This window comes from Struthio camelus, chromosome 1 (assembly GCF_040807025.1).
Source record: "Struthio camelus isolate bStrCam1 chromosome 1, bStrCam1.hap1, whole genome shotgun sequence".
Taxonomy (NCBI): Eukaryota; Metazoa; Chordata; class Aves; order Struthioniformes; family Struthionidae; genus Struthio; species Struthio camelus.
The window spans coordinates 61,272,404-61,298,802 of NC_090942.1; the positions used below are offsets into that span (position 1 = coordinate 61,272,404).

Sequence of the window (26,399 nt, forward strand, 5' to 3'; positions counted from 1 at the left end):
GCTGTTCTGCATTTCAGCAGTCGAAGGCCCTGATCTACTTTAATCTCTTTTAAAACTCTGGCTGAGCTTGTGAGAAGGCCAAAAGCCCTGCTCTCCCTTACTTAGAGGGAGGTACAGGTCTTCAGCTGACTTGCTTCTTAAAAAGGACGGGCACAACCCACCTAGACCAAAGACGGACCCCATCTCAGGGAATCTCCAGCCTGCCTGAAGCCACCAGCGGGCACCAGCCCCTCAGGAACCAAAGCCCAAACACAGGAAAGGGCTTCCCATGTGGCAGCACCCAACGCTCAGGACCTGTCCTTGACCACATGGGGAGCAGATGAATGACAGTATCACATACAGGAGAAGGTGAAAATACAGCAACATGCAACACTTCACTTAGGATAAATTACTTTATCTTCCACCTGGGTTAGACACAAAGATCCTGAAGAAACTAAGGATATTTAAACAGAAATATAGACACTGGCCCGTAAAGAGACTCAGTTTGCCAGCCGTCGTCTTCTAAGAGATAGATTTCATTTCCCACTCTCAAAGCCTCTAGCAGCTCAGCAGCTGGTGACGCTGCTATGTGTGAGGATCACAGACAGAGCTGAGAGCAAGGGAAGTCCTTCCTCTGCATAAGCGTATTTTTAATTTCTAATTATTCTGCATACTTACAATACTTTAATTATTAATGTTGATAAACTGTAGAAAATCTCATTCAGTTAGAACTGCCTTTCCTTTTTCCTCCAAGATAAAACTAAATTGCGTTACTGCAAGATCACTCTTCACCCTTGTTTTTTTGTGCACTTATAAAGAACACAGAAATTAAGTTCTGACTCCTGGGATACTGCAAGCTGGTGTGACGCTGCAGACACACACCATGGAGCGCCTGCTCTGCTTCTACAGCAGGTCAAGCTTTTGTCCTTGCCACTCACATCTGGTTTCCATCTCCTGCTCACCTTCACAAGGACAATCCTCTAATTCCCCCTCATTTCAGAGGCTCCCCCCAACACTTTATTCGAGGGCCCTACATGCATCTTCCGTTCTATTCCCAGGAGAGCAGGGGCTTTTACACATACAATCCTCCTTCCCCCATACCTCATTTTCTCTATTCCAGAGGTTCCTATATCCTCTTTTCTCTCTGTAATGCCAGTTCTGAAGATCTCTGTTCTCCCTGTTACACCAGGGCAATGATAAATCCCCCTTCACCCTTCCCACCAATACATTCGGATCGCCAGATGTTCCACATTGGCTCCTTCCCCGTTGCTAAATGTTACTTCTCCCATACTACTCCCTATTCTCCCTCCACGGTAGAGGCTCGCTCTGTTCTCCAGATTACAACCTGCTGTAACTGCAGACACAAATACGAAAGTGCTGAACACACAGCAAACCTCCTCGTACCCCTTGTTTTCCTTCCATTTTACAGTTTTCCCCTAAATGAGTACAGTTCTGCTTACTGAGATTGAGAACCTCCTTTGACGTTTGAGAATTAACGTTGAACTCTGCACCAACGTTATTCCAAAGCAAAGAACTGCCATCAAATTGAGCCTTGCAATAAAGCCTTGCAAGCTTTGCCAGTTACCGCTACCCCTAATATTCCTTCCATGACATGAATCTGCTTGCAGTGGACGGGGAGGTACCCTCAACTGCTGTCCACAGGGCTTTTTGGAGCACTACCAGTATGCTAAAAGTGCCAAACTCTCTCCGACATCTGCGTATAACTCCCACTGATATGCTGTTTTGTTCAAGTTACCACCCTGAAGAATGTTTAGCCTGTGTTTGGAGTCAACAGATATACACAGAGCAAACCACGTTAACCAAGCATTTGAATCTGAGACAGTCCTTAGAGATGTTAATTTCCAGAAATTAAAAAAAAAAAAAAAAAAAAAAAAAGGTAGGGAGGGAATGAAAGAGTCCAACATTTTGGGTACAGAGGTTCAGAGAAAAAAAATCCAGAATGGAAAAAAAAGGAACTATCCATAGATTACTTATTTATTAAAATGCAACCATAAGTACTTTAAGAAAGAGAGATGCATAATGCATAATTTAGCCAGCATATGGAAAGCCTGTTGTATATTTTATACTCATGAAATAAATAAACATAAATTACTTGATTTGAATAACACCAAACATAACTGATTCTAGAGATGGAGTAACACTTCACGCTAAAACAAGTACTCTTGGCTTGCTGATGTTTCACCAGAATAGAGAAAAATTCAGCAAGTTGAAAACAGAAATTTGTATTGTTGGCTTGCAAGCAAACATCATAGTGCTCATAAACAGCACGTAAACTGAGACTGGATGACATAACGGAGCTGCAGGAGACTCCTGTTGCTACAGTAAAAAAGCTAGGAAAACGAAATTGAGTTCCCCGTGCATGTTCTTCACGACACTGGTAACACAGATTCCAATATGAAGAACCAACAGTAAGTTGGCTGCTTGTATTTCCTTATATTTGATTCTTTCCAATTCCCGGCCCCCTCTCAAAATTGCCTAACAGACCTCGGAAAAAAAAGAAAATCTTTTTCTGACCATTTCTGTTTTCCCACCCATAACCTCCCATCTTTAACTACACTGTAAACATGTGATGATAAGGCTTCCTCAAAACATTCAAAAGAGGCACTTTTAGTCCCTTTATCTCCGTATTGCATTAGGACTCGCATTGGCATTTGCCTCCTACAAACATGACATGTAGGCAGTATACAGAGAACTGTAAATAATTTATTTGTGCTGCAATTAAAGCTTTCAGATTTTGACAGATACCATAACTTATCACATTTCTCAGAAAGAGTTTTGATCAATGACAAGCATTTTCTCTTCCTGGTGCTAATTCCTCTGCTACAGGTTTAATTTGTGGTTCTCTCCTCTGCTGAAATTGGGGAAGGACAGTTAGAGTGAAGGACCCTCTGTAACATGGATGGAACTGGCTCTGCTTTCAGTTTGTGACAATATTTATTTCTTTCATTTATAGCAATCTTCAGTCTCAAAATGGGCATCTCAGTAAAATAAGAGACAGGACGCTGATCTTAAAGATGTTCGCAAGCCTGGCCATTTTTCACCTTTAAAAATAAGAGCAGTGTGTGCAAACAAGCCATACTCGCTGCTGCGCTAGACTTCTTTCCTCCCAGGGCTTCACCTCTGGCTTTGAAACTGGCCATGGAGCAGCATCTTTCCCACTGCTGTCTTCAATATTACATGTGCCCCCTTGTCTCTCTTCTGCAGAGCCAGGCTTTGTTTTACTTATAGGAAAAAATGCCAACATTATAAAGGATCTTGTACTTACTGAGCTCAGCAATGCTCCCCACACGTGTAGCAAGTAGAGACTGCTCGATGGTCCGTAACTCTGACTGGCTGAACATCTGCACTTCCCCAGGCTTGTTCGACCTCTGCTGGTCTTTGTGGAGGTTCAAGCTGTCTGGCAGGCAGAGAACACCTAGAGCAAATTAAAAAAAAAAAAAAAGGGTCCACTATAAATTCAATCACTATGGATGGCTTTGCTGTCACAGCCGCATCTTTCTGGGGACATTCCAAGACATAGAACTTACGTACAGAGCCCAAAGATAATAAACATTTATCATTCAATATTGCAGATGAGTCATGCTCACAGACGTGCCCCTCATTAACTTTTCTGAATATCCTCAAGTCACTTAAGATGTCACCTAGGGATAATTCTTACAGAAAGTCCCACAGAATTGCTCAGAGATGAGGTCAACAGGGTTCCAAAGAAACCCCCTAGAAATTACTCTAAAACCACACAAATTTAATAGAAAATGGTATCTCAGCAACATAATTATTATAGATTGGTTTTACAATGATCTAGGAGAAGGCTGTTACATTTATAGGTTTCTCCTGCAAGGGGAATCCACTGACAACTGCCAAAACAATGGACTGGCTTAGGCGCCCCAGTGCCATTGACTAGATTACTGAATTTCTTTTGTAACTACAACTCCTGGCAATTGAACTGTTTAGGCTTCAATTGTCCATTATGCAGAAGACCAGCAGCAGCGGATTTTTGTGGGGAAGGGTATAAACAAGGCTCCTGACATAGACCAACTTACATGCACGTTCATTCAGGCACAGAAGTCGCTCTCCGCCATGACAGTAAAACCCTCAAGCACAGAGAGCAGGCATACGTTTATTAATCAAAATCACCATCGTGCTACAAAACTGAGCTTATTTGCAACAGTTAACGCCTCAACGCATTCCTTTGGCAACACACGTGTGAACGTGCAGCTAGGACAGCAATCTGAGGCTCACAAAGAGCCCGTTATGGCCATGTCGTCCACGGTATCACCTTCCAAAGCCCTCCGGGACACGCACAGGTGCAGAGCCCTTGAGGCACGAGGAATTGCGCCTGTTTACGGCGATGAAATTGCATCCTATACCTGACTGTACGATGTGCAACTATTAGCTTTGGTGTCTCTCTGAAAAGAAGCTAGACTAGGAAAAGTGTTTGCTTTTTTTTTTTTTTAAACTAGCTTTTAGTAGTCTTTATAGGCACAGGGGAGAGGTTCTGCATTGACAGCACATTTATGACCAGACTTTATAAAACACGTTAAGAAAGAGGTACCTTCCCCACATATTTGGCATTTTTCTTGAGGGGGAACTCATTTAGTTTCCCAGCTCAATACATAACCAGCCTCTAACTCTACCTATCAATAATTCTGCCAAAAGGGATAATATAGGAGGTCCCTCGCAAAAGGGCTGCCTTCACCCCTTTTTACTCAGGTTATCAAACAACTGTCTGAACGTCCTTGCCTGAGAGCTCGGCAAGAACAAGCACCTGAGAAGGGACATTTCTCAGACATCTGGTTAGTCCCACCAACTCGTTCTTGATTCCTTCCTCCACACATCTCCTCCCTGCCTGAGAAAAGAGAGTTTAGTTTAAAAGTTATACTTGCAGCACGGACCTAAAAAGTCCGTCTTGGTTTGGGAAAGGAGGCAACACAGGTTCAGCAAGCATGCTCGAAGCAAGAGGCAGGGATATACGCTGGAGAAACTGGGACCAACGGTCTTGTCTACCATGGCTGCAAAACGGTATGGACGTCCTGCTGTTCCAGCAGCACAGTCTTAAAACGGGATCACCCTCCCAGCTCAACAGAAATACCAGAACAAATTCGCTACTAGTCTGTTTAAACACTGCAGATAGAAGAGCAGCAGCAGCTTTAATCCCTACCCTGGCTCCAATCCCAGTGTTGTAACAACCACAAAAAAATCATATTCATGTGTGCAAGGTCCAGAGAGAAGAAGATGACTTGTTAGGGAGAGCTCTGGAGGACATCTGACACAACAGCAGCGAAGAAAGAATTCAAAGCACAGAGGTAAAAGTTAAAAACAACAACAACAACAACAACAAATCCAGCAGGTTATTAAGCAAGCTTTCAAAATTCTCTTGTGATCGTTCAGTGGCTGCCTTGCACAAACATTTAATGTACTAATCAACATTTATATTCTGTAGATGTACGGAGCTTGAGAAGTACAACTCCCAGTTTTAAAAATGCAGACTTGCCTGCATATTTTAAGAAGTACTCGCTAGAGTAAATCTTTCTAATTTATTCAGACCATTCTTTGTAATTTTAATGGATAGAAATTAATGCAAAATTGGAAGAACCTCCCTGCAGAAAACAGGTGTATAATTGATCTAATACTGCAACAGATTTCTAAACAAGAAACAGGAGTACAAGTAATGTTATGGCATTTAAAAAATGAATATCCAACAAGAAAAATACTCTTCAGTTATAATACACCCTAAGCATGGAAAACACCCCAGCTTAAGCTACCTTTACAAATAAGATTTAAATGGTTTAATATAATAATATCTGCAGAAGACATTTGTCTGCGTGATCAAAGCACTGGGTTATAGACATTTTATTCTCAGCTTTGTCTCTCACTTTGTTCTCATAGCCAGGCATCTTCCCTGAAAACAGCCTTGTTGATTAATCACTCTGTTCTTTAGCGAGGGGAGCATATTCTTAGGTTCTTGGATGAAAAATGCAAATGAAATAATACAAAATGTACTATTGTTAGAAAACTTAGTAAATTATAGGACACGTTATGCCAAGGGTTTTTTTTTTTTTTTCACTTGAGTTTGAGATTAGTAAAGACATGCAATAGCCAAACATCTGATACTTATATGCCAGCAAAAAAGCTATAATTGACCCCAGCGGGTGACCAGCGGTGTGCTGGAAGATTGTTTATAATTCTCATAATTTTGCTGGGTCAAATCTGTTTTTCACCGATACAGAGAAAGGGAATTCTACTGCTTGGGCACACAGCTCCGCCATTTTTCCAGCTTCAACTGCTTTCCCTCAAACTAAATAAAATCATAAAAAATGCTTTTTAGAAGAAAAACACTATTTTTCAGTATTTGAGGTAAAGCTCAAACTTGTTGATGAAAGATTGTGGAAGGAAATTGTTTCCTGGCTCATTGGGAGTATGCCAAACTGAAGGGGGGAAAAGAGGTTTTTACAAAAAAAGCAATTGCAAGCGATATTTTTGTTTTATAAGAAAGATTGAAATAGCCATCATCAGCTTTCACCAGGTTGTCTATACTTCAAGGTGCTTCCTTCTCTGCTGACTGGTTTTATTCACTTGCTTTTTCAGTCGTGGCTCTAGTCATGCTGCGTTATACTTGACAAACAGGTAAGAACCTCAAGTGTCCAACTGGCCTGAACAAAAGGAACTTTTTCCCCTTGCTTTTTCCCCTCTCTTGCCTATCACTGCCGATACCACCTGTCCGTCCAAAACACAGGTTTCGGTGCAGGATCTTCAAAAGTGAACTGCAGCTGCCATCTTTCCTCTCGACGGCCACTGTTAGACGTCTGTCCTTTCTGCACCGTTGCTCAGCCCGACGCGCTGCTTTGCCCATCAGTTCATCCTTCGCCTTCCCTCCTCTGCGCCGGAGCGGAAAGCAGTCGGCTGCTGCAGGCCGAGCCGAGGGCCAGAGTCGCCCTCCCGGCCCCAGGCTGCCCGGCAGCTGCGCCTTGCATCGACGGCTGCTCCAAGCCACCGGCGCAACGCCACCCCACCAAAATACGGGGACGCACATTCGGCTCCACACCTTCGGCGCTTCATGTAACCTCCTCGCCTGTCAGATCCTCGGGGCAGGGATCTCTCTACCGTTGGTCGGTACGGACATGTCTACAGAGCGGGGCAAAGCCCAAGTTTGCTCTAGAACCTGCTGTTTTCGCTTCGCTCATGGACCAAAGGGAAAGGCAAAGAGTATACTGTAAAACCAGCGGGATGCCAAGAAACTCACAGTGGCAAGCTCCTAATGCCCTCCTCCCAAACCTCTGGGGGAAAAAAAACATCGTAGAGAAAATATGATGTAAAATTAATGCACTCCACGTTTTTCCTGCCCTTCGGCCTACTCCTCAGCTGAAACACAAGCCAGAGCTCAGTCCCCAAGGACTTAACAATCCCAAACCAAAAAATCATTGCACAAAATGACACAGCTAAGAGCAAAGATGCACAAGCTTCCAAAAGAAGCAGTTCTCCTTTGAAATCCTCACACAAACTCCTCCGAAGCAAGAGATACCGGGCAAACATCTTCCAGTTTCCCAACACCTATTCTCACCTTTCATGCTTGGCCAACGCGCCACCCACATTTGTTGCAAGGTATAATTTGGCACAGATATACCTTTGCGCCTGCCCAGCCTTTGCAGAGCGTGCTGCGGCACTGCCCCTGCAGGCTTGGTGGCACGACAGACCCGCGCGCGTCCCACAAGGGCAGCTCAGACCAGTTCCTCAGTCCTTCCCCCCCCCCCCCCCCCCCAAACAGGCTGAAGGACCTGATGGCCAAAAGCAAAATCCAGCACTGGACGCGATGGCTGGAAGCCTGGTCGGCTTCCAAGGTGATGGGAAGACAGGGTTTGCAGCCCGAATTTGGCCTGGCAGAAGTTCTGAGACCCAGCTGTCTCCACAGTCCTGTCTCTCTTCAGCCACTGTTGCCACTGTTTATGGCTGTTGGCACTACATGGCCTTTTGCTTCACACAAAGGCAGATCAAAGGGGTGCAAAACAGCACACAATCAGGTCTTTTGTACCCACTTTACACCGTCATATGACTACATGATGTGAAAAGCTATGAAACAGCAAGGCTCGTTATTTAAAATAGGCAGTTAAGTCTTGGGCAAGGCTATGTTGCATCCCCGAAAATCCAACACTTGGGTCGAACCAGCTTCACCACCTAAAGCAATATTTTAAACAGTAAACCTATCTCAGAAGAGCGAGAGCACAAGAGCCCTGTTAGAATCCAGACTTGTAGTTCCAGGCACTGCAGGGCTGAATGTCACTGCTCTTTGCTCTTTATTTTTGTAACTACTTTTCAGTACCCTACACTCCCTATTTCTGAAGCTTGTAATTGTATTTCAGGGAGTTTGAAGAGATTTAATCCAGCTATTACTTGATCGTACAGCAAATGCACCATGAACAATCAAGTGATCTTTCAGGTATTACTAATTTTGTATACATATATATACACACAAATACATATATATGCATATATGTACAATGCAGAGACAAGCAAGCAGGGAAAAGTCTGTAGGCCTGCAATATGTAAGGTCAAGTATGTTTAAAATTGCTTGCCTCCTCTCTCTCCTCCTTTAGTATTCAAATCCCATAGTTTAGAACAAAACAAAATTCCACTGCTACTAAGTTAATATAAATGCACCACTGGACAATGTGATCCAAATTATCTATGCTCAGGCATCTAGCAGGACCTAATACAAATGCATTTGTTTTGACTACAAATAAGAACGCTGTCGAGATTATAAGGTTGTTTTTTTTTTTTTCCACATTTTAGCACTTCCACTTCTTCCTTTGGAAAAACTTCATGGTTTTCTGTATACACATTAATTTATATTCTGGATAGTGGCTAGAAGGTTTTGCTGCTATTATTATTTTTCTTTAAGGGCTCTACTTACAGGAGAAAATAGTGCAAAGCATCTTTGACTTCCCTTTCTATCTAGCAAATGTAAATATCTGTGGAAAATAACTTACATTCCTACTGCAAGGAACAGCTGGATCCTAGCAAGTTTATACAAATTAAGGGTGCAGGATAGATACCAGACAAACTACTCTACAAAATGAACCTGAAAATGGTAGTTAGCCCTGAACAGTCCCCAAAACGTGATGCTGCACACTGCTCCAGTGAACGCCAACTTTATCAGGAAGGACAACATTCAGGAGCAGGAATTCCATTAGATCATCTCACCCATTTTATTTCTTACACAGGAGCATGGGACTAAAACGTCTTCACGTCCAATCTCCTGCTCTCATAAAGAATCATGACAACTTCAAGAGAGACCACAAAACATCCAAACAAAAATTCCTCTTCTAAAATTTCACATAACAAAATATTTCCCAGTACTGCAGAGCAATCTTGACACCTACAGCATAAGGACCTTCTGGAAAGAAATAAAAGGAACAAAATCATTGCCAACCATGTTGGTGATGACAATACACTTCATTAGGTGAAAACTCCACGCCTGACATCCCGATGTGCAGAAAAAAATTCTTTCCTGAACCTGCGTTTGGCAATTAAGGCAATCACGAGGTCCTTGAGCAACCAGCCATGCTACGCAACAGATTTTTAAATACAGCATCAAACAGCATCCCGACACAGTCACACAAGAGCTGGTATACTCAGAGTGACAAAAACCTTGATGCATAAGCTCAAACTTGAGAAGATACCCTATGGCCTCTGTTGTTTGAAGCAACCTGCACCATGGTTCCTTAGAACAACCTGTCAACCTGACAGGCAAGGCAAATGAAAAAGATCTTGATTACTCTTTACAGAAATCAGACTATGGCAGAAAAAAACCTTAATGATAATTGTATCAACCAGTGCTTTTTCAGATAACTGAAGACCTGGAAAGTATTCAAGGCAAGGAGTGCTAAGTGTCTTCTTTCCACACATTCCAACCCAGTTAAACAACAGGGAGTGGCTTTGCATGGAGAAAATGGAAAGCTTCTGGGAAAGTTAGAAGGTGATCTAAAGTTTCCGGAACTAAAGTCTTAGAGTAGGCAAAGTAGCCCAGAGGAGTGCAACAGGAATAGGAATCAGATGCAAGACGCTACTTTGTGCATCTTTAACACCTGCTACCCAAAGATATTAACAAGAACTACCAGCTTTTCATTCAGCCTGGAGACGCTAGCATGAAGAAGGTAAGGTAAAATTCATTTCCATTTTATAGATGAAGCAAAAATAAGGCACAAGAAAGCTTAGTAACTAATTCAAGGTGAAATAAAAAAAAATGTTAATCAGGAAGAGAACATAAAGCCTCTAGTTATGCAGTTTAACCACAAGAGATCAACCTTTCTCTCCTAGAAAAAAAAAAATCAGTAGAAGAGCAAGTGAAAAATGCTTAAAAATGAAAGAACTAAGAGCCTAAGAAATCTGTCAGGAAAATGATTAACAGCAGCAACCCCTGATAAATGATAAACAGAAGTTAGATAAGCTCTGCAGATTTTGGTTTCTTACCTGCAGCAACCTCACTTCCAGAATAACTGCAAAGAACAATCATCTGAGCTATGTAAGTGTAGCCGTTTATTTTATCTGGCCATGTTTGGAGGTTTTGCCTTAGCAATTTTGTCTCAGGCTCCTTGCCATTGGAAATTTTAGCAACTGTTTGCGTTATCTGCAGCGCATTTTTTTTTCCAAAGACATATGATTGTTTTCAGGGCAGTATCCCAGCTGAGTAGGATTTGATTTCATCAAGAGCCAGAATGGATGAGGGCCATCCAAAGCAGAGTACCTCTGTGAGATATTAGAACAGATGTTACAGAACGACAAGGTAACAGAATTATATTAGAACAGACTATGATGACATCTTTTCCTGTAAGGAGTTTGTTAGCATAGCAGCTTCTACTTAATTGGGATGTCCTCCTTATTAGGACCCTTCTAAGGCAATCGGTTTAGCCTAATGATAATGAGCGGCAATCACTGCTGCTTAAAATGGCCTAGGAGTAACAGCAATTCAACTAAATTAGGATATATTCTGCTAGTACCAAGCAGTTAAGTGGCGAATAACCAAGCAGAACACAGGATGAATTTGATTGTTTAGGATATAAAATACAAAACAAAGAAATATCAGAAGATCAGACCCCACAGATGCTACTAAACAGAGAAACTAAACTCCCAAATTAAAAGCCACAGCTATACATCTATTTTTCATTAGAATACAGAGAAAGTAAAATCTTAGTACTACAAAAATCAACTGCAAGACTTCAAAATCCTCAAAACAACAACAACAACATACTACTAAAAAGTGAACACTAAGCAACCTGGTCTACAAGCAAGAGAAGCAATGGAGAGCCATTTCCACCTATTTATCCCTGCACCTCTCCCACTACAGGCCACCCCAGTTCCCTAAACTGGTCCTTGCGATACTGTCACCATCTAAGGAACAGCAGGCGCTGCATCTAGTCACACATCTATAGACTGGATAGACATGCTGAGCGCATGGCAAGCTGCCACCAATGTAATGGCTGAACCTCCCTACCCTTCCCCTCATGAGGGTACTAATGTGCCCCACACTCCTTTGGCTATCTCTGATTTTCACAAAACTTGCAGGAAATTAGGTATGCACAAAACCAGCATCCCTCCTCCAAAGGGCACTGCAGTTGGCCCACTAATTCAGAAGTTATGAAGGGGATAAACAAATAGCACAACTGCTCAAGTTTTGTTTCCTTAGGAAACCCGGATAAAATCTCTTTTGTAGCTAGGAGAGTCACTTAATTCAAGTAAGAAAGTCTTCACTGAGCTATATTCCACCTCCACAGATGAAGAAAAAAAGTTTTTACTGTGCTGCCACTGTGGTCTTACCTACCTCACCTAACACCAGAAATGTGATCACTGCAACGTCCCTCTGCGGAGAAAGGTGAGGGAGGTACAGAGCTGGATGGCACCTCTGCTTGGAGAAGAGCTGACTCTCCTCTGAGAGCCACCTCTCTCCCTGGTGAATTTGGAGGGACCTTTTATCGACTTAACAGCAGGAAAAATTGCTCAATACCATGTTCTTATCAACTACATTATTCCACTTTCACAGTGACCATAGAGGTTCAGTGTTAGTGGTGACTCCTTTTGGCATGGAGATGTTTGAGATGACACGGTGCATTTATTTCATACATAGTACGCACGAGCTCGAGATTACCCTCTCCTAAGCTATACTGCCCTAGAACTACTGATTCGGAGTTGAAAGTCTTTCTGTTGCACTATTTGACAGGAGGCTTCCAGATAAATAAAGGACAAAAATACACCAGTATCATCTTCCTTCCCTACTAAATGCAAATTAAGAAGAATACATGCTGCTCTCAGCGTCTCAATAGCAGCAAGAGGTTGATAGATTGTGGGGAATTTGCAGAACGAAAAAAGGATGATGAATGTGTTAGCAGTGCTGGCTAGTGAGGAAAGCTTAGAAGTTGTTGGGTTTTACAGTACATAGTCCACCTGTGAGATGCCTCTTCTAGTCCACTGCCAAGTATTGCAAGATAGCAGCCACATGCTAAAGGGGGAAAGGATGTGCATTGGTATAGATATGGACTCTGGAGATGAACAGTAGCATTAACTAACCCAAGAATGGATTTGGCTAAAAACAGGCAATGTCCCCAAACAATGAGGCTATTAGATGGAGAGGTGGTAGAAGGTCTAGTCTTTGGGTCACTGAAAATGACAAAGAATGTAAAAGAAAAAACTGTGAATGCAAAAAAGATCTGTCAGCTAATAGCAGCAGAACAAAAGGATTCAGTGATTCATAGCTTAATATGCTTTCCTAGACTCTGCAATTTCCTTCAGTCATTACCGTAAGTCCCCCTAAATGACCAGCCACGACAGATAACTTCCTGTTCAGCAAGCGCAACGTGTGTGAGGCAGAAAAGCCCAACTGCGCTGATACGGCCTCTTTTCTAATTGAGTAAATTCCCATCCATTATTTATAAATGAAACGCCAGCAACTAATTAGGCATTATGGTATAGGCATATGCTCAAGTCTCTTCCTTAGGAACTATCCGTTTCTTGTAACGATACCATTTCGGACTTCTTGAGAATGGAATATTTCAATTGCAAATGGACAAGCCCATGGTTTGCCATCTTGCTCCTCCTCATGCAAGTACAGAACCCACTTCTGTGCCACCTGCTCTCCCGACAGACTCCTGCACCAGGTCTTGCAGCTGTATTAAAGCAGCAACAAATGCCTGATACAACAGACTTTTTTCTTTTTTTCTGTTGCTTTCCCCATGTACCGCCATTCATTTGGCGCAGGCGCTATGCATCCAACACCTTTGACAGGCTGGAGTCACCATTTCAGCCACTGATGTGGATATAAACGCTGAGCAGTTGCACTGAATATTATCCAATATACTTGGTAAGAGTATTTAGAATATCTGAAAAAAATACCTGCTCCGTTTGCTTCAACGTTTGCAGAGATTAGCATGCCTTTTACAAGAGAAGGGATTGTTTGCCAAAACTCCTCCTTTCACTTTTGAACATCAGCTTATGCAAAGCCCATGAATAATACATAACGGAGCAAACGCGCAGTGCGCAAACTGAACACAGGCCATTCCCAAACAGTTACCAACCGCATACCCTACACATTGCACAGGCGGGCACGGCGTGAGCAGCTGAAGCGGGATAAAGAAGAGTGGGTTGAGGCTCCCGTGGTGCGCAGAGCGCTCGTCGCTTTGCTCTTGGGAGCCAGCTACGTGCACAAGCATTTCTGCAAAGAGTACTTACAGGAATTCAAACTGGTAAAACATCTGACCTTACAAGGGTGGGGTAACTGGCTGACTGGAAAATGACACATGGTTCTGTGAAGCTGGCTGTTTGGTGCTGGATTTCTAAGTCACTTTCCACGTATGCCAAGGTATTGGGCCCTGTCCCAGAAAATGCTACAATCATACCAAAAAGTAGCTAAAACTACTGCCAGCCTTCAACTTTCAAAGCTGAAATCAGCTGCCCTGCAAGTTTGTGGAGCACAGTGCAGTGCTTCAGGAGGGAAACGCTCACGGCGCTGGCACAACTCCCTTCGCCTCCGCCAGGGTCGGGAGTTCAGCCCTGGAGCTGTGAGTTTTGGGTAAGCCGGAGCGTGTGGAGCCCACAGTGATGGTTAAGTAATTAGGAGTTCCTTTCAAGTGTTTGCACAGATGACTATCAGATGAGCCACCCCACCCTGATCATGAAAGCCCACACATAAGTAAAGAAGGGTTAAGATTTTTAGAAACACCTCGTGCTATTTACTGACTTGCAGGCAGTATTGCAGCACATGAGCTCCCACATACTGATGGTGGTAACCTCTGTGTCTCCTTCAATATGTGCTTTGATGAGTTTTCACCATGGACTTAAAGCTAAGTCTTTGCCTAGAAACTTCACTGCCTGGGAACGCTGGATCCTGGCCAGATGACTGTCCTTTCCAAAGCAGTCTTTGCATTGTTCAAAAATTTCCACTTGGCTTACTAAATAGAAATTACTTGTTAATACCATGCATTTCATGATCCAGGTCTTTGATATAGATACCTACAACAATAAATCAGCTCTGACCAGTAAAGGTTACCACATATATGGTAGAATCAGCAGAGACAGTGAATAAAAATTTACAAGAAGATAAGTTAGATTATATCACCAGAATGGTTTTCTCATTGGTTGCCATACAGATGGCTGACTGAACCCATTTCAAATAATTCAAATTTTACAGAAGTGATGGACACACTCCTCCCTCACCCAACTATAACACAAGTTGATTACATTCAGGTGTCCGAGCTCGTTATTTGGCTACCAGTTTAACTCAGCAAAGATTCTTAAAATTTATTTTACAGAGGTTTAGTTTGTTCCCTTTGATTCTTGCAGAGTACCCCTTTGTAGGGCCCAAATTTTAAGATATACAGTTTTAATCCTAAAACACCTAATTCGTTTTCTGAAAATGATGCCCTCAATTATTTTTTCCAGCCAGAAAAAGCTGCACATTATTCTCAGAGGGGGTGAAGGTCAAACCCTATTTTTATTTATGCCAAATCTTCAGATCTGAACCTTTTCATTATTAATCTTTTTCACTACTTCACCTAGACATTCACATACAGCTGCACAAACACCAAAAAAAAATGGTAGTAAAGGAACGTTACTAAGCACTCAAAAAAGTTGGGTCACCCTTTGGCTTTTTATTTCAGGTTCTACATGAGGCAACCTACAACTGCAACACTGCGTACGTTCGTTGCTGTATGAGACCCCTTCAGTGCACCAAATCGACTGTATTCTGCGAAGAAACAGACACTCGGGGCATTGCATCCTTTCTGCTCAGCGCCACCTTTGGCATGATGCTGACATGACATGACCACGCGTTATCCATCCCCTGCTCTCAGCAACACACAACGCCCTTTCCCACGGGCTCACCATGCCTGCACCGAGGTCGCCAACACCCAGCTGCCGCGGTCTGCGAGCCCCAGCAGGGACGAGGCAGTGCTGCCTCTGCCACAGCCATCCCACGGAGCAACTTCAGCTGGGAATGAACCTTCCTTAGGGCTTCCCTAATAAACAAGCATCGGGACTTAATGGAAAAACAAGCTGCGAACCACCAAGGATTTCCCCCCTTCCTCCCATAGCCTCATTCTTGGAAATAGCCGGCTGAGCCAATTTGGCTAAATATATATATATATATTTATTTTTAAATCAGCTAGAAAGAAATATCTGCCCTAGAAAAAGTTAAATGCAGTTGGTTAGAGTTTGGAAAATACGAGCAACTGAAATCAGGGGCGTGTAATGATACAGAGCACATAGCCTTAACAGTAGGCCATGCTAACTGCTTCACCTGCCTTGTCTCATCTGCTGATTTTATTTAGCCTTTTTTTCTTTGAAGACTGAAAGAATCCAAATGATATTTTAAAACATCTAGAAATTACTTCAATGAGACAGCATTGCATAACAGATAAGCTGACTAAGGAACAATACATGCTGTAAAGGACATTGAGATTGAATATAACTCTTGGAATTGGATTCAAGTCAAAACCCTAGATGAAGAGAATCCCCAAACGATAAAATATTTTAAGGGAAACTCTTCATCTGACTCCATCTTCCTAATGGTCAAATAAACTCCATGGCAGTCTCTTAAATGCATGCCCAAAACTGCCAGTTCATAATCTCAATTCTTCCCTCATTTCGCTTGCATGCAGATCACTGTTTTATTTTCGACAGGCTGAGCTCCTGGCAGCTACCTGCTGCTCTCAAGTCCCTGGGACCCACTCCTCAGCATCTCTCCAAGGGCTACAACAGAAATAGGTCCAATCCTTGTACTGTGAACGTCATCTTATACCTGGAACAAACCAACCCTGTCGCTCATCCTGGAAGTCTTTGATAGATGTAGTTAAAGCTGGCTTTTGCCATAAACTAAAGTTGCACTCGTTCTAATTACATTCTCTATGGATAAGCACAACAAAATGCTGTCTGGCTTATATTTCTTGATATTATCCATGACATGAACTACAGGGAATTATAAAAGTTACAGAATTATGAGGATCAAAATAGTTGAAAAAGATACAAATTCCGAGAGAATTAATATTTTTTTTAAAATAAACACACAGTCTGAAATGTTAATTGCAATGCACAGCACCTGCAAGACCTGCAGGAATTTCAAGCAAGTTTCAATTGTCTCAGCTGCATGTCATGAGGAAAATCAACACAGAGAGAGTAAATTTCTACTAAAAAAAAAAAAGTAACTAATCATTTAATTATTTAATTCCATTCTAGTGAAAAAGCAAGCTCCCCAACTTAAATCATTTGTAGATTCATGGCCACCAGCCACGAGTAGATAACACGCTGCCATTGACCTTAGGTAAAGAGACTGTTACAGCAGGTCAAGAGTGATCTCTGAGCTTAAGAAATTAAATAGAGTTCATATATATGTGTGTGTGTGTGTATATATATGTATATGTTGAAGTAACGTAAAATTAAAGTAGGTATTTCTATGCACCGCACTTGCCAGACAGTACACTCTGCTGCAGCACTGTCACTTTGAGCTTGTTTCGAAGTTTGCCCAGGAATCTGTAAGCAGGAAAGTAATTCTTAACTTGCTGTTGGGTTTAAATATAGATTGGACTTGACTGTGTAGCCAGATACTGGCAGTGCCACCTGCACATATACCCATCTTGGTGATCTTTGGTGGATACTGCTGGTTGCCAACAGTCAAAATGCAAAGAATAAGGTAAAGAAGCAGTTGTCCTTCATAATCATCCTGGAGCAGGCTCTGTATTACGATGCCTGTCCCCTTTTTCTGTAAATATTCATTTCATCTCAGGTTAGCTGGTCATAGGACCCAATTCTCCTAACAGAGCTCTGCTTATGTGCAGCAACTAAGCCACGGCACAGTGCTGTGGGAACCTGGCATATAGGCATCTGACAGCTCATTAACATAACACTTTGGAGAGCACCAAGCCATCGACACAAAACATCATGTTAAGTAAATCAATGCAGTTTCTTATGTTGCTGTTGCTTTCTAAGCTAAGTTTCATTGCACTCAGGGACAAAAATATACTGTTATTAATATTGTACAGACTTCTTAGTAGGCAAAGCTAAACTGTTCACTTAAACAGGAAACAATACTATTTTCTCCTGCATCATAAAAGTAACGGAGGGATAGCACTTGAAAGACATCTTGCACGTGGGTGATCCTTCTGATATGAGGTTTGCCGAAAGAAGAAAGATGGTTCTTCTGGCCCAAATTCCTTGGGTTAATCATGTCCCAGGTGTGACTAATGTGCACGCTAAAAAGAGTTTGTTGAGTCAGAAAGCTGTTTCTAACCCCTTCAGAAGTGGAAGCAACTACCTTTCTCCCCATCTCCTGCAGTGGAAGCGTACTGCAATGGCAATATTCCAAAATATGGAGGTCACCACGAATGCGGCAGCAGTGAGCAAAGCCTTCAGTATGAGAACTAAAAGACTGGATATAATGAAGAAGAATTCTGAGAAAATAAGTGAAACTATCTTTTTCTTGCATGTGAAAATTGTTATTTTGGATATTTCCAGAAACACAGCCAAAAACTGAAACTTTTACAGTTAATATATCTGGAAGTTCCTTTCTCAGATAATTTCAAGTTTGTGCACTACTCCAGCGGTATTCTTTGTGCACTGCACATATGTAGGGAATTTGACACATTTTTATTTAGTTTATGAAACCAAATGTACACCTGCATCCATGTCACTGGTACTAATTTAACATATGATCACGGGCTCCTTCCCCATCGCTGCTTAGATGGCAACTACTTGAAACTCTGAACCCATGATCGCCTTTAGCATTCCCTGACAAAAAATCTCTGTCCATCTCAAATAATTTAAAAGGGTAAGTATAACAATCATGGCAAAAGTAGTGATAATCTGGTAATTCGGCTTGGAATTAAGTAATCCTTTTGAAACTAGCTCTCAGAACTACAAACATTAGGAATTCAGGTTTTACCTTGCCTTCAATCCCATAAACATTAACAATTGTACCAATTCACATTTAAGGATCCCCAAGTAACCTTAACTTTGCCCTGACCATGAAAATGAAGGGGACAACTGGAAATTTTGAGACAAGTCCGTCTTCTTCAGATGGAGCTGGGGAGAGGAAATAGAAACTGTCCTTCAGTTTGGTTATGGTCTGATCATAAAACTGCCTCTTGCAAAGTCCCTCCTCTAACAAGGTTAGAGCTTTTGAATAAAACATTTCAGAAGTCATCTCATTCACAGATGAGCATTATGAGAAAGGACAAGTCCAGCAGCATGACCTTCCCCAACGCACTCTGAAAAAGGCACCTTCTGAGAGAAACAGAAGGGGAAGCAGTCGGACTGCCCTCTTCAAGCATCCCGAATTTATTTTTCAGGAACCTTAGTCTTGATCTTCGCATACTTCTGAAAATTTAATCTAAATTTTTTGTAGAGTCAAAAAACACATTCTGGCGTCTGCAAATCCTGGGGTGGAGCAAAGAACAGGATGACTACCAGAGACAATACTTGCAACTTTAAGGAGAAAAATGGTAAAACATGTTTGGGATGACTTCAGAATCACGGGAAACATGCAGGATGAAGCAACGGCTTTCACGTCTAAGCAGAAATACGATTACAACGTCCTTAGGGCACATAACTCAAGAGTCAGCATAGACCAATATGATGCAGACAAGAGAGATAAGGAGCTAGTGAACTGTGGTCTATCAACAGGACATACAAGATTAACGCAAGCAGCTATAGAGAAGGAAAACAATAAAAACATAAATGATGGAAAAGAATCCTTGCACTAAGCCACTTTGCATGCTTTCTGGAAATGGAATAAGAGTTGAGAGTGCGATAGGGTTCATGTGATCTTCTGTCCTCTTACTTGTTATTTGTTAACTGTAACTGACTGGCAGACACTAGTTTGATATGCAACTAATTTTAACTATATAGAAAATCTTAAGTTACTTTAGGTGCTCTAAAAATGAATTGACCAACCAAGAAAAGTCTCTGGAACTGAGAGGAGAGACATTCAAAATATGTGAAACCAAGGCAGAGAAAGACTAAGTGCCTTGGCAACAGCTAGAACCTGCAGGTCCTAAATGAAAGAGGACAAAGTACGGCACAATATCAGCAAGACAAGAAATATATTATTAGATATGGACTTAGACTAAGTGGAAACAAACACTTTTTTGTTGCCTCTCGACCACAGGACAACAGCAGTTCACCTATTTCATCACAAACCCTTCCGGACTTGGCAAACCCAACTTGTACCAGAACGCCGCAGTGCATCTTCTCAGCAATGCAGGCTGCTGCAAGCACGTAAGCACACGCACTCGCCCCAGAACTACGAACCACGCTGAGTCTCACCACCTGGCATTCCACGTGCAAGGGACGCTTACTTGACTTTGCTTTCCTCTGAAAGACAAAAACGCAACTGAAGAAATAGAAAGAACAAAAATCCTATCCTCCTCCTCTTTCCTCCAGGAAGGGTGCAAGAAACCAAAAAGCAAGCAACAGGCACCGGTCACATAGAACAGACAATACTGTGGTGATGATCCTGATAGAGAACAACATGAGAATTCCCTCTTCCATTTCATGGTGTTCTGCAATAAGACTTTCCTCTTCCGAATGGCCTTAAGCAAGACAGTAAGGACATCTGCACCTCTGGCTCTGCCTTTTTTTTCTGTGAAGCAGCACAACTCCATCCACCCAAAAGTAAACTGATGATCTAGCTTTTAAAAAGAGCTCTGGGCAGGCACAAGGGCCCGGGGGACACACTGAAAACACTGCCACTAAGCAGAGCGGATGAGGCCCTGCCATTTGGATCTGGAAGGTGACTCCTGCAAGCATGCAAATGCCTGCTGCTCTGGGGCTTGGCTGATTGAAAATACTGATGAGCTGGCTGCCTCTGGAAATCCTGTTTCAGCGACAGCTCCCTGTTGGTATATGTGTGCATTTGCCAATACCCTTTCTTATTCAATTCCCTCTTGTTGGTTTATTTTGGCCTCCAACCAAATCTCCCCATGACTTAACTTACAACTTGCAATATGTGACTGTGAGGGAGAGCAGGAAGGTGGTTGTTGCTGGTACAGCTGTAGGGCGGCAGGCCCGAGAGCGATGGGACCGCATGGGAAACCAGCCCTGCTGTGAAGCCGGACGATTTAATGTTTCACAGTCGCAGCACAAGAAAATCATGCAGCGATATAGATGCTTGAGCCTGTGAGAACAGACTGACCTCCTCTGTACTGTCATAGGGCACAGGAGGTACATACGTGATGTTTTGACAGCTTTAGGTGCTGCCGTTTCCAGGCTGTGGTAACAAATGCGTGCTGAAACAGCCAGAAGTGTTTACTCAGGCTCATTTTTTTGCATAGTGCTGGTGAGCACTGCTTTAGGGTGCCTGCTGAATACAGCTGTGCACGTCGGTGAGCGTCCTTTGCCTTTACAAAGTCATTAACGTAAACCAGGCCATTGCCTGCGTTGGTTGGTAAAGCACGTTCCTGAGGTTGCTTTATCGCCAGGGACTAAATGCTATTGCAGATGATGACTACCATAAAGTGAGATGCATTATTGTAATAAAGGAAACAATATTTAGCAAGATAGCTAGTGCTTTATTTTTCAATATATATCTTCCAAGCCATTAGCAAATATTAGAGAATTAATCTTCCTCAAACCTCTGCGATGCGTGTGGGGGGAATATTATGCCTCCCTTAATTTAAACAATTAAGGCAGAAAGTTTTAAATCTATTGCCTCGAAAGGGAGAGGAGGTTATCAGTATCTGCAACAAAACCAGGATGTAGAAATCTCTTGCTCTTAATTCACCAGTACAAACCTCCTTCTCTGTAAGGAGTGACAGAGTCGGCAGCAGAGCACGGTAAAGCAGAGCACGAGATGCTCTCCTGGGGTGACCAGCAGACACAAAGCAGCGACAAAAGCTGAACAACACAAATACCAAAAGCATATAATAAAAAGATACACCTAAGTAAACGTTTTAAAACGTAGATCCAGTGAAGGTTTGTAAAAGGAACTACATTCAATATTGATACCATATAGAGTGGCTTCACTCTCCTGTACACATGCTGACACCAGCGGTGTCGCTCCTTATTTGCACCCCTGAGATGACTTAAAATCAGCCCAAAACATGTACTCCCATACTCACGCAAACCACTATTCGTGATGAAAAATCAGGGAAATCCAGGAGCAACTCATTCAGGAATGCCGGGTAGAAAGGAGAACTTTGTGCCCTTTGGAAACATATCCCTTGCCCAGGTCTGAGGACCTTGCCTTCCAGTGAGAGCAAGTCCCCCACAGTAAACCTCTAAAACCAGCTGGCATCAGGACTCACCACCTCCACTCCCAGCCCGCATGACCTCCAACAAGCCCGTTGACCTTCTTCTGCCCCAATTTATTCCTCAGTTAAATTGGCGATGTCATGGTGGCTTGTTTAAATAACTTTTGGAAAGCAGCTTGAGTACGTCCGATGAAAAGTGCTATACTACATAAACAGCCCCCCAAGTAGGTTTATTAATAAACCGACTCTCAAAAGAAACAGAGCAAATGGAAAACCGGAGCTTCATGGTGGCTCATTTAAACACGTGCAGATGATTTGGCCTGGGCAACAGAAAGGCGTGCTCTGCTGCTTGGGTGCATTTCAAAGACAACTCTGCTATGCAGAGGTGAAAATGAAGTGCTCTTAAAAAAATATTCCCCTCACCCAACACTGTGGACTTTAATAAATCCAGATGTCCAATATTTCAGTTCTTAAGACCGCGCCTTGTTAAAAAAGAAAAAAAAAGTCAAGAGAAAAATGTGAGGAGGAAAGCACACTTTATACTCATTAAAGAGCTCACAGAACTGAGCAGCCTACCCGAGACAGTTGAAGGAAAGAAAAAAAAAAAATACAAAGTACCAGCATTTCAAATCATATAGAACAAATATTCAAGGGCAGTGAAACGTTATGAAGTAGCTTAGGAGAACTGTTTAACAGTCTCAAAGACACTTTTAAGCGTTTCATTATCGGGAAATCCAAATGTCAAAAAATCCTAAAACTGGCTTCAAAATAAATACCTTTATACAAGTAAAATCAGAGTTCTTTCATTTGCTTCTTTATTTCCACAGCTTTCAGCATATGCTCTGTCTAGTCGTGGTGTCAAACTTATCTCTTCAGACAAGAAAAAAGGTAATTATACTTGCTGTACGTTGAGGTTCTCGGGAAAACACGCGATTCCAAGAGCTGGGGCTTTAAGAAAAGCATCAAACATTCAGGGACTTTTACCAAACAACTCATCTCTGGTTCCTGACTGGATCCTCGCTGGTATCCTGGCCATTCAGTCCAAGATACTTAGTAGCACCTTTCATAGATTTACAAGCAATAAATCAATCCAAGCCTTCCACTTTTCTTTAATCTTCTGTGGAAAAAAATGAGAAAGAAGAATGCCAAAGAAAAGCATATGCAGTCTGCCAGCAAAAGGGAAGACATGCTGCAAATAACACAGCTCTTGAGAAAAGAATCACTATTGATAATCAGAGCTGATAAAAATGCAAAGTACTACAAAACTAATTAATAAGAAGGCCAGCAGTCCCAAGACAAGAAATCATTTTCTCTAAGCTTTCTTTATTACTTTATAATTATTTCTTAAACTGCTCCAACAGCTTGAGCTTTTCCAGTCTCACTACATAGAAACACCTGCCCAGTTTGGTCTGGCTGCCTGTCCCGGCCGTCCTCGGTGAGCAGCTTCAGAAGATGGGACTCATCAGCCCAACTGCTTTGTAGAATAAAGTTAACCTCTAGTAAGATCATGCCCTAAATATAAACATTACACAAAGAATTTAATAAAAATTAATGCTCATGTAAACTTTTACATTTTCAAATTTAACACACAATGCTTTGATTTGAAATTTTTGTTTTTGATGCCAGCACTTCCCACGGAATAGAAATCCTTCAGAGGCTTCAGCCTCTTCTACCCTTTTACAGAAAAGAAATATATATATATATATTGTTCTTAAGACAAAGTTTAACGAAAATGCCAAAGGACAGTGATAAATGACTTGAACTCGGCCACTGACTGAGCAGGCGGGATATTCTTAACCAGACCAAGGCCGTAAGAAACAGGTTTCAGAGAAGGCGAAACTCATACTGCTTTTATTGTGAGTACAAATGGATCAGAGATGGGGAGGGGCTTTTTTATTTGCCCACTCATCTGCTTTTTGTTTTTTAAATCCTACCATTAAAATAACGTACCAGATTAAGCTCTCCATCACTACAGTGAAAAATGAGGAGTAATGCCAATACAGTCACTGAGGCTACCACTGACCAAAACAGTCTAAAAGGAAAATCTTAAGTCTTCCTTTTCTCTTTCTTTTTTTTTGGGGGGGGGTATAACTAGACCTAATCAGAAGTTTACTAACAGCTTCCTTTCAAAACCCAAAGGATGCCGACAGAGCTGGAAGGCATGCAACCCAGTGAAAATAAGACCTCTTGCTCTCTGACAAGACCTACTTATCCCTGCAAAGCTTTTGTTCAACGATCCCAACTGAAAACCCAGGTGGATAACGAGCATTTACAAGTTAATTTAACCTAAAATTCATTCTGGGGTTTGTTAGTCTTTGCTGGAAGCAATATTCGGCACCCATACCTGGTCTCAGCAACAGGCACTCTCAGCCATGGGCATTCCCAGTAACACCAAATGGAGGCTGCCAACATTTTCCGTGACAAGCTTTAATGCATTTTGTCAGTATTTTTTTCAGAAATGATCTCTCTCTCTTTCTATCAAAAACTTTTGTTTACTGAACCCAAGGATATCATTTTAGTAAAAAAAATATGAGAGGAAAATATCCATGAAGATCTGAAAGAAAGAGGGACCGAATAATTTGACCTGAAAGATCATGTGCTGACCAGATTTTCACTGCAAGACTAATCACTGAAGAAAGCACCGAATGGCAAAATTCACTCATCATAAACTTCAGGGATTTCAAGAAAGTACTTGACAGACTCCATCACTATTCACTCTGGAACATCTTACTGTGAGACTTGCCAACAAAAATAATTACATCATCAAGTCTTTATACCAAGCTGCAGCTTGAACACTTAAAGCAAATGCAGACTTAAGTACATGGCTCAACATAAAGGCTGGTGTCAGATCAGCAAGAATTCTCTCACTTCTGTAGCCGGGCACTGCAGTCGACTTCACCGGGAAAATAAATGCAAAGGGTAACAATAGATGGTTTAACAACAGCCCACTGGAAAATACAGATATAGCTTATGTCACAAGTCTACCAAGTGTTCCTTAGCCAACACGCCAAGTCTGATAAAGGCCAGCAATTTGCTCTAGCACTGAAGAAAGACGGGGTTAGCAGTCTGCTATGAAGGAAAAGACGTAATTAGAGCACAACCTCCATCTTACAAGAAGTGATGCAGTTTATACAGTAATTGGCCATAATTCACAGCCAATTGGGATAATGTCACAAACTGAAAAGATAGCAGTTGTGCTTAGCATCCTAAATAGGATTCATCCATTAAAAATTATCTGCAGCTCAAATTCTGAACTACAAGTCTTCAACTCAAAACGTTATTCCTACCTTGATACATAGACCAAAAGGCTGTAAATCCGTCAAAGGTACACAGGGACACACGCTGTCAGAATCAAGCGTATCAGAAAATCCTAGGTATTGCATTAAATGAACTGAGAAGAACCGCAGAGATGTATTCCAAGGCAGGCTCCTATCCGTACCCAGAAAAGGGGGTGGAAATACTTGGCACGCATGTTAGGGGAGGAACGAGAGGAGAAGAAGGTGAAAAAAACAGCCCTGGAAAACGGAAAATGACCCAGGAAGTTTTACGAGCCCAGATGTGTCTCTTCGAGTAGTTTTTCCTCATCTTCAACTGCATCATTAAACGCTGGCCTAAGCAATACGAATCCCAAAAGCAGCAGTTTTGCTAGTGTAACTGCACCTGCACTCTGTGATTCTGCTGGGCCAGCTATGTCAGTCGGAGGTGGTAACCCTTCGCGTACCCCTCTGCCAGCAGTGGGGCACCGCAGCACGAACCTGGCTTCAGCCTACGCTAAGGTCCTTCCACCAGAAATCCCAGGCTACCGTTGTTCTCTCACACGTGCAGAAAAACAGCTCAATCTTACACTTCTTGCACTCTTGGAAACTATTATATTTACAGCAAAATTGCCTGCAAGCAAGCACGCAGGGGAGTAGCAATAAATCTGTCCCCTTGTATAAAACTCTGATCTTCACTGAACTAAATGTTTTATAGCACTGTGCCAGGAAACTGGAGGATATTTAAAAACCCATTGATTGGGAGATGTGGACCTTATTAGCTAGACGGGAGATGTTATGTCAAAGAATTCTCTCTTCCTGTTCCTAAATGTTAATGTTTCTGTAAATGTTTTACTAGACATACTATCTGTCATTATAGTAAACTTATAAATTATAAAGGCTAATTTTAAGAAAAAGGAACGAATAAAGAAATGTTAACACCCCCCTCCCCCAACCACAAATGCAATCTTATCTAAACTAACCTGTATCTTATGATATACTGAATCTACTAGCAAGCCATTAACATTTAAATGGCCTGGATTAGAATTAAATCTCACAATCCAATAAAACATGGCTGACAAAACTGCATGCATTTTAACATATGCACTAAATAAAAACGTAAAAATTTGAAAAGCACAAAGCACACATGCGCAAGAAAAATACTTTACTCATCAATACGATATAGACACAAATGAATACTTTTGGTTTGATAGTGCACTTGAGTTACAATCTATTCCACACATGACGCAACCAGTAAATGCAATTTTTTTGAACAATTTACTTAATTGTACACCCAAACCACACTAAAGGAAAGGAAAGGTCACAAAGTCAAGCATTCTAAAATTGGGAAAAGCCAGAATTAAGTTCACTAGTTCAATCTTGATTTTATTCCCTTGCGCACGTGCGCTACAACACATGGTCT

At 41.9% G+C, this 26,399-nt stretch overlaps 1 protein-coding gene across 4 annotated transcripts in view; it reads right to left on the bottom strand.

Annotated features, from left to right (window-relative positions):
* ABTB3 (ankyrin repeat and BTB domain containing 3) overlaps nt 1-26,399 on the bottom strand; it is a 189,284-nt gene that overhangs the window by 77,607 nt on the left and 85,278 nt on the right. For all 4 annotated transcript variants that reach the window (XM_068943908.1, XM_068943898.1, XM_068943880.1 and 1 more), the window contains exon 2: nt 3,266-3,415. In XM_068943908.1, coding sequence (XP_068800009.1) covers nt 3,266-3,415 — 150 coding nt within the window. The remainder of the gene's footprint in view (nt 1-3,265; nt 3,416-26,399) is intronic.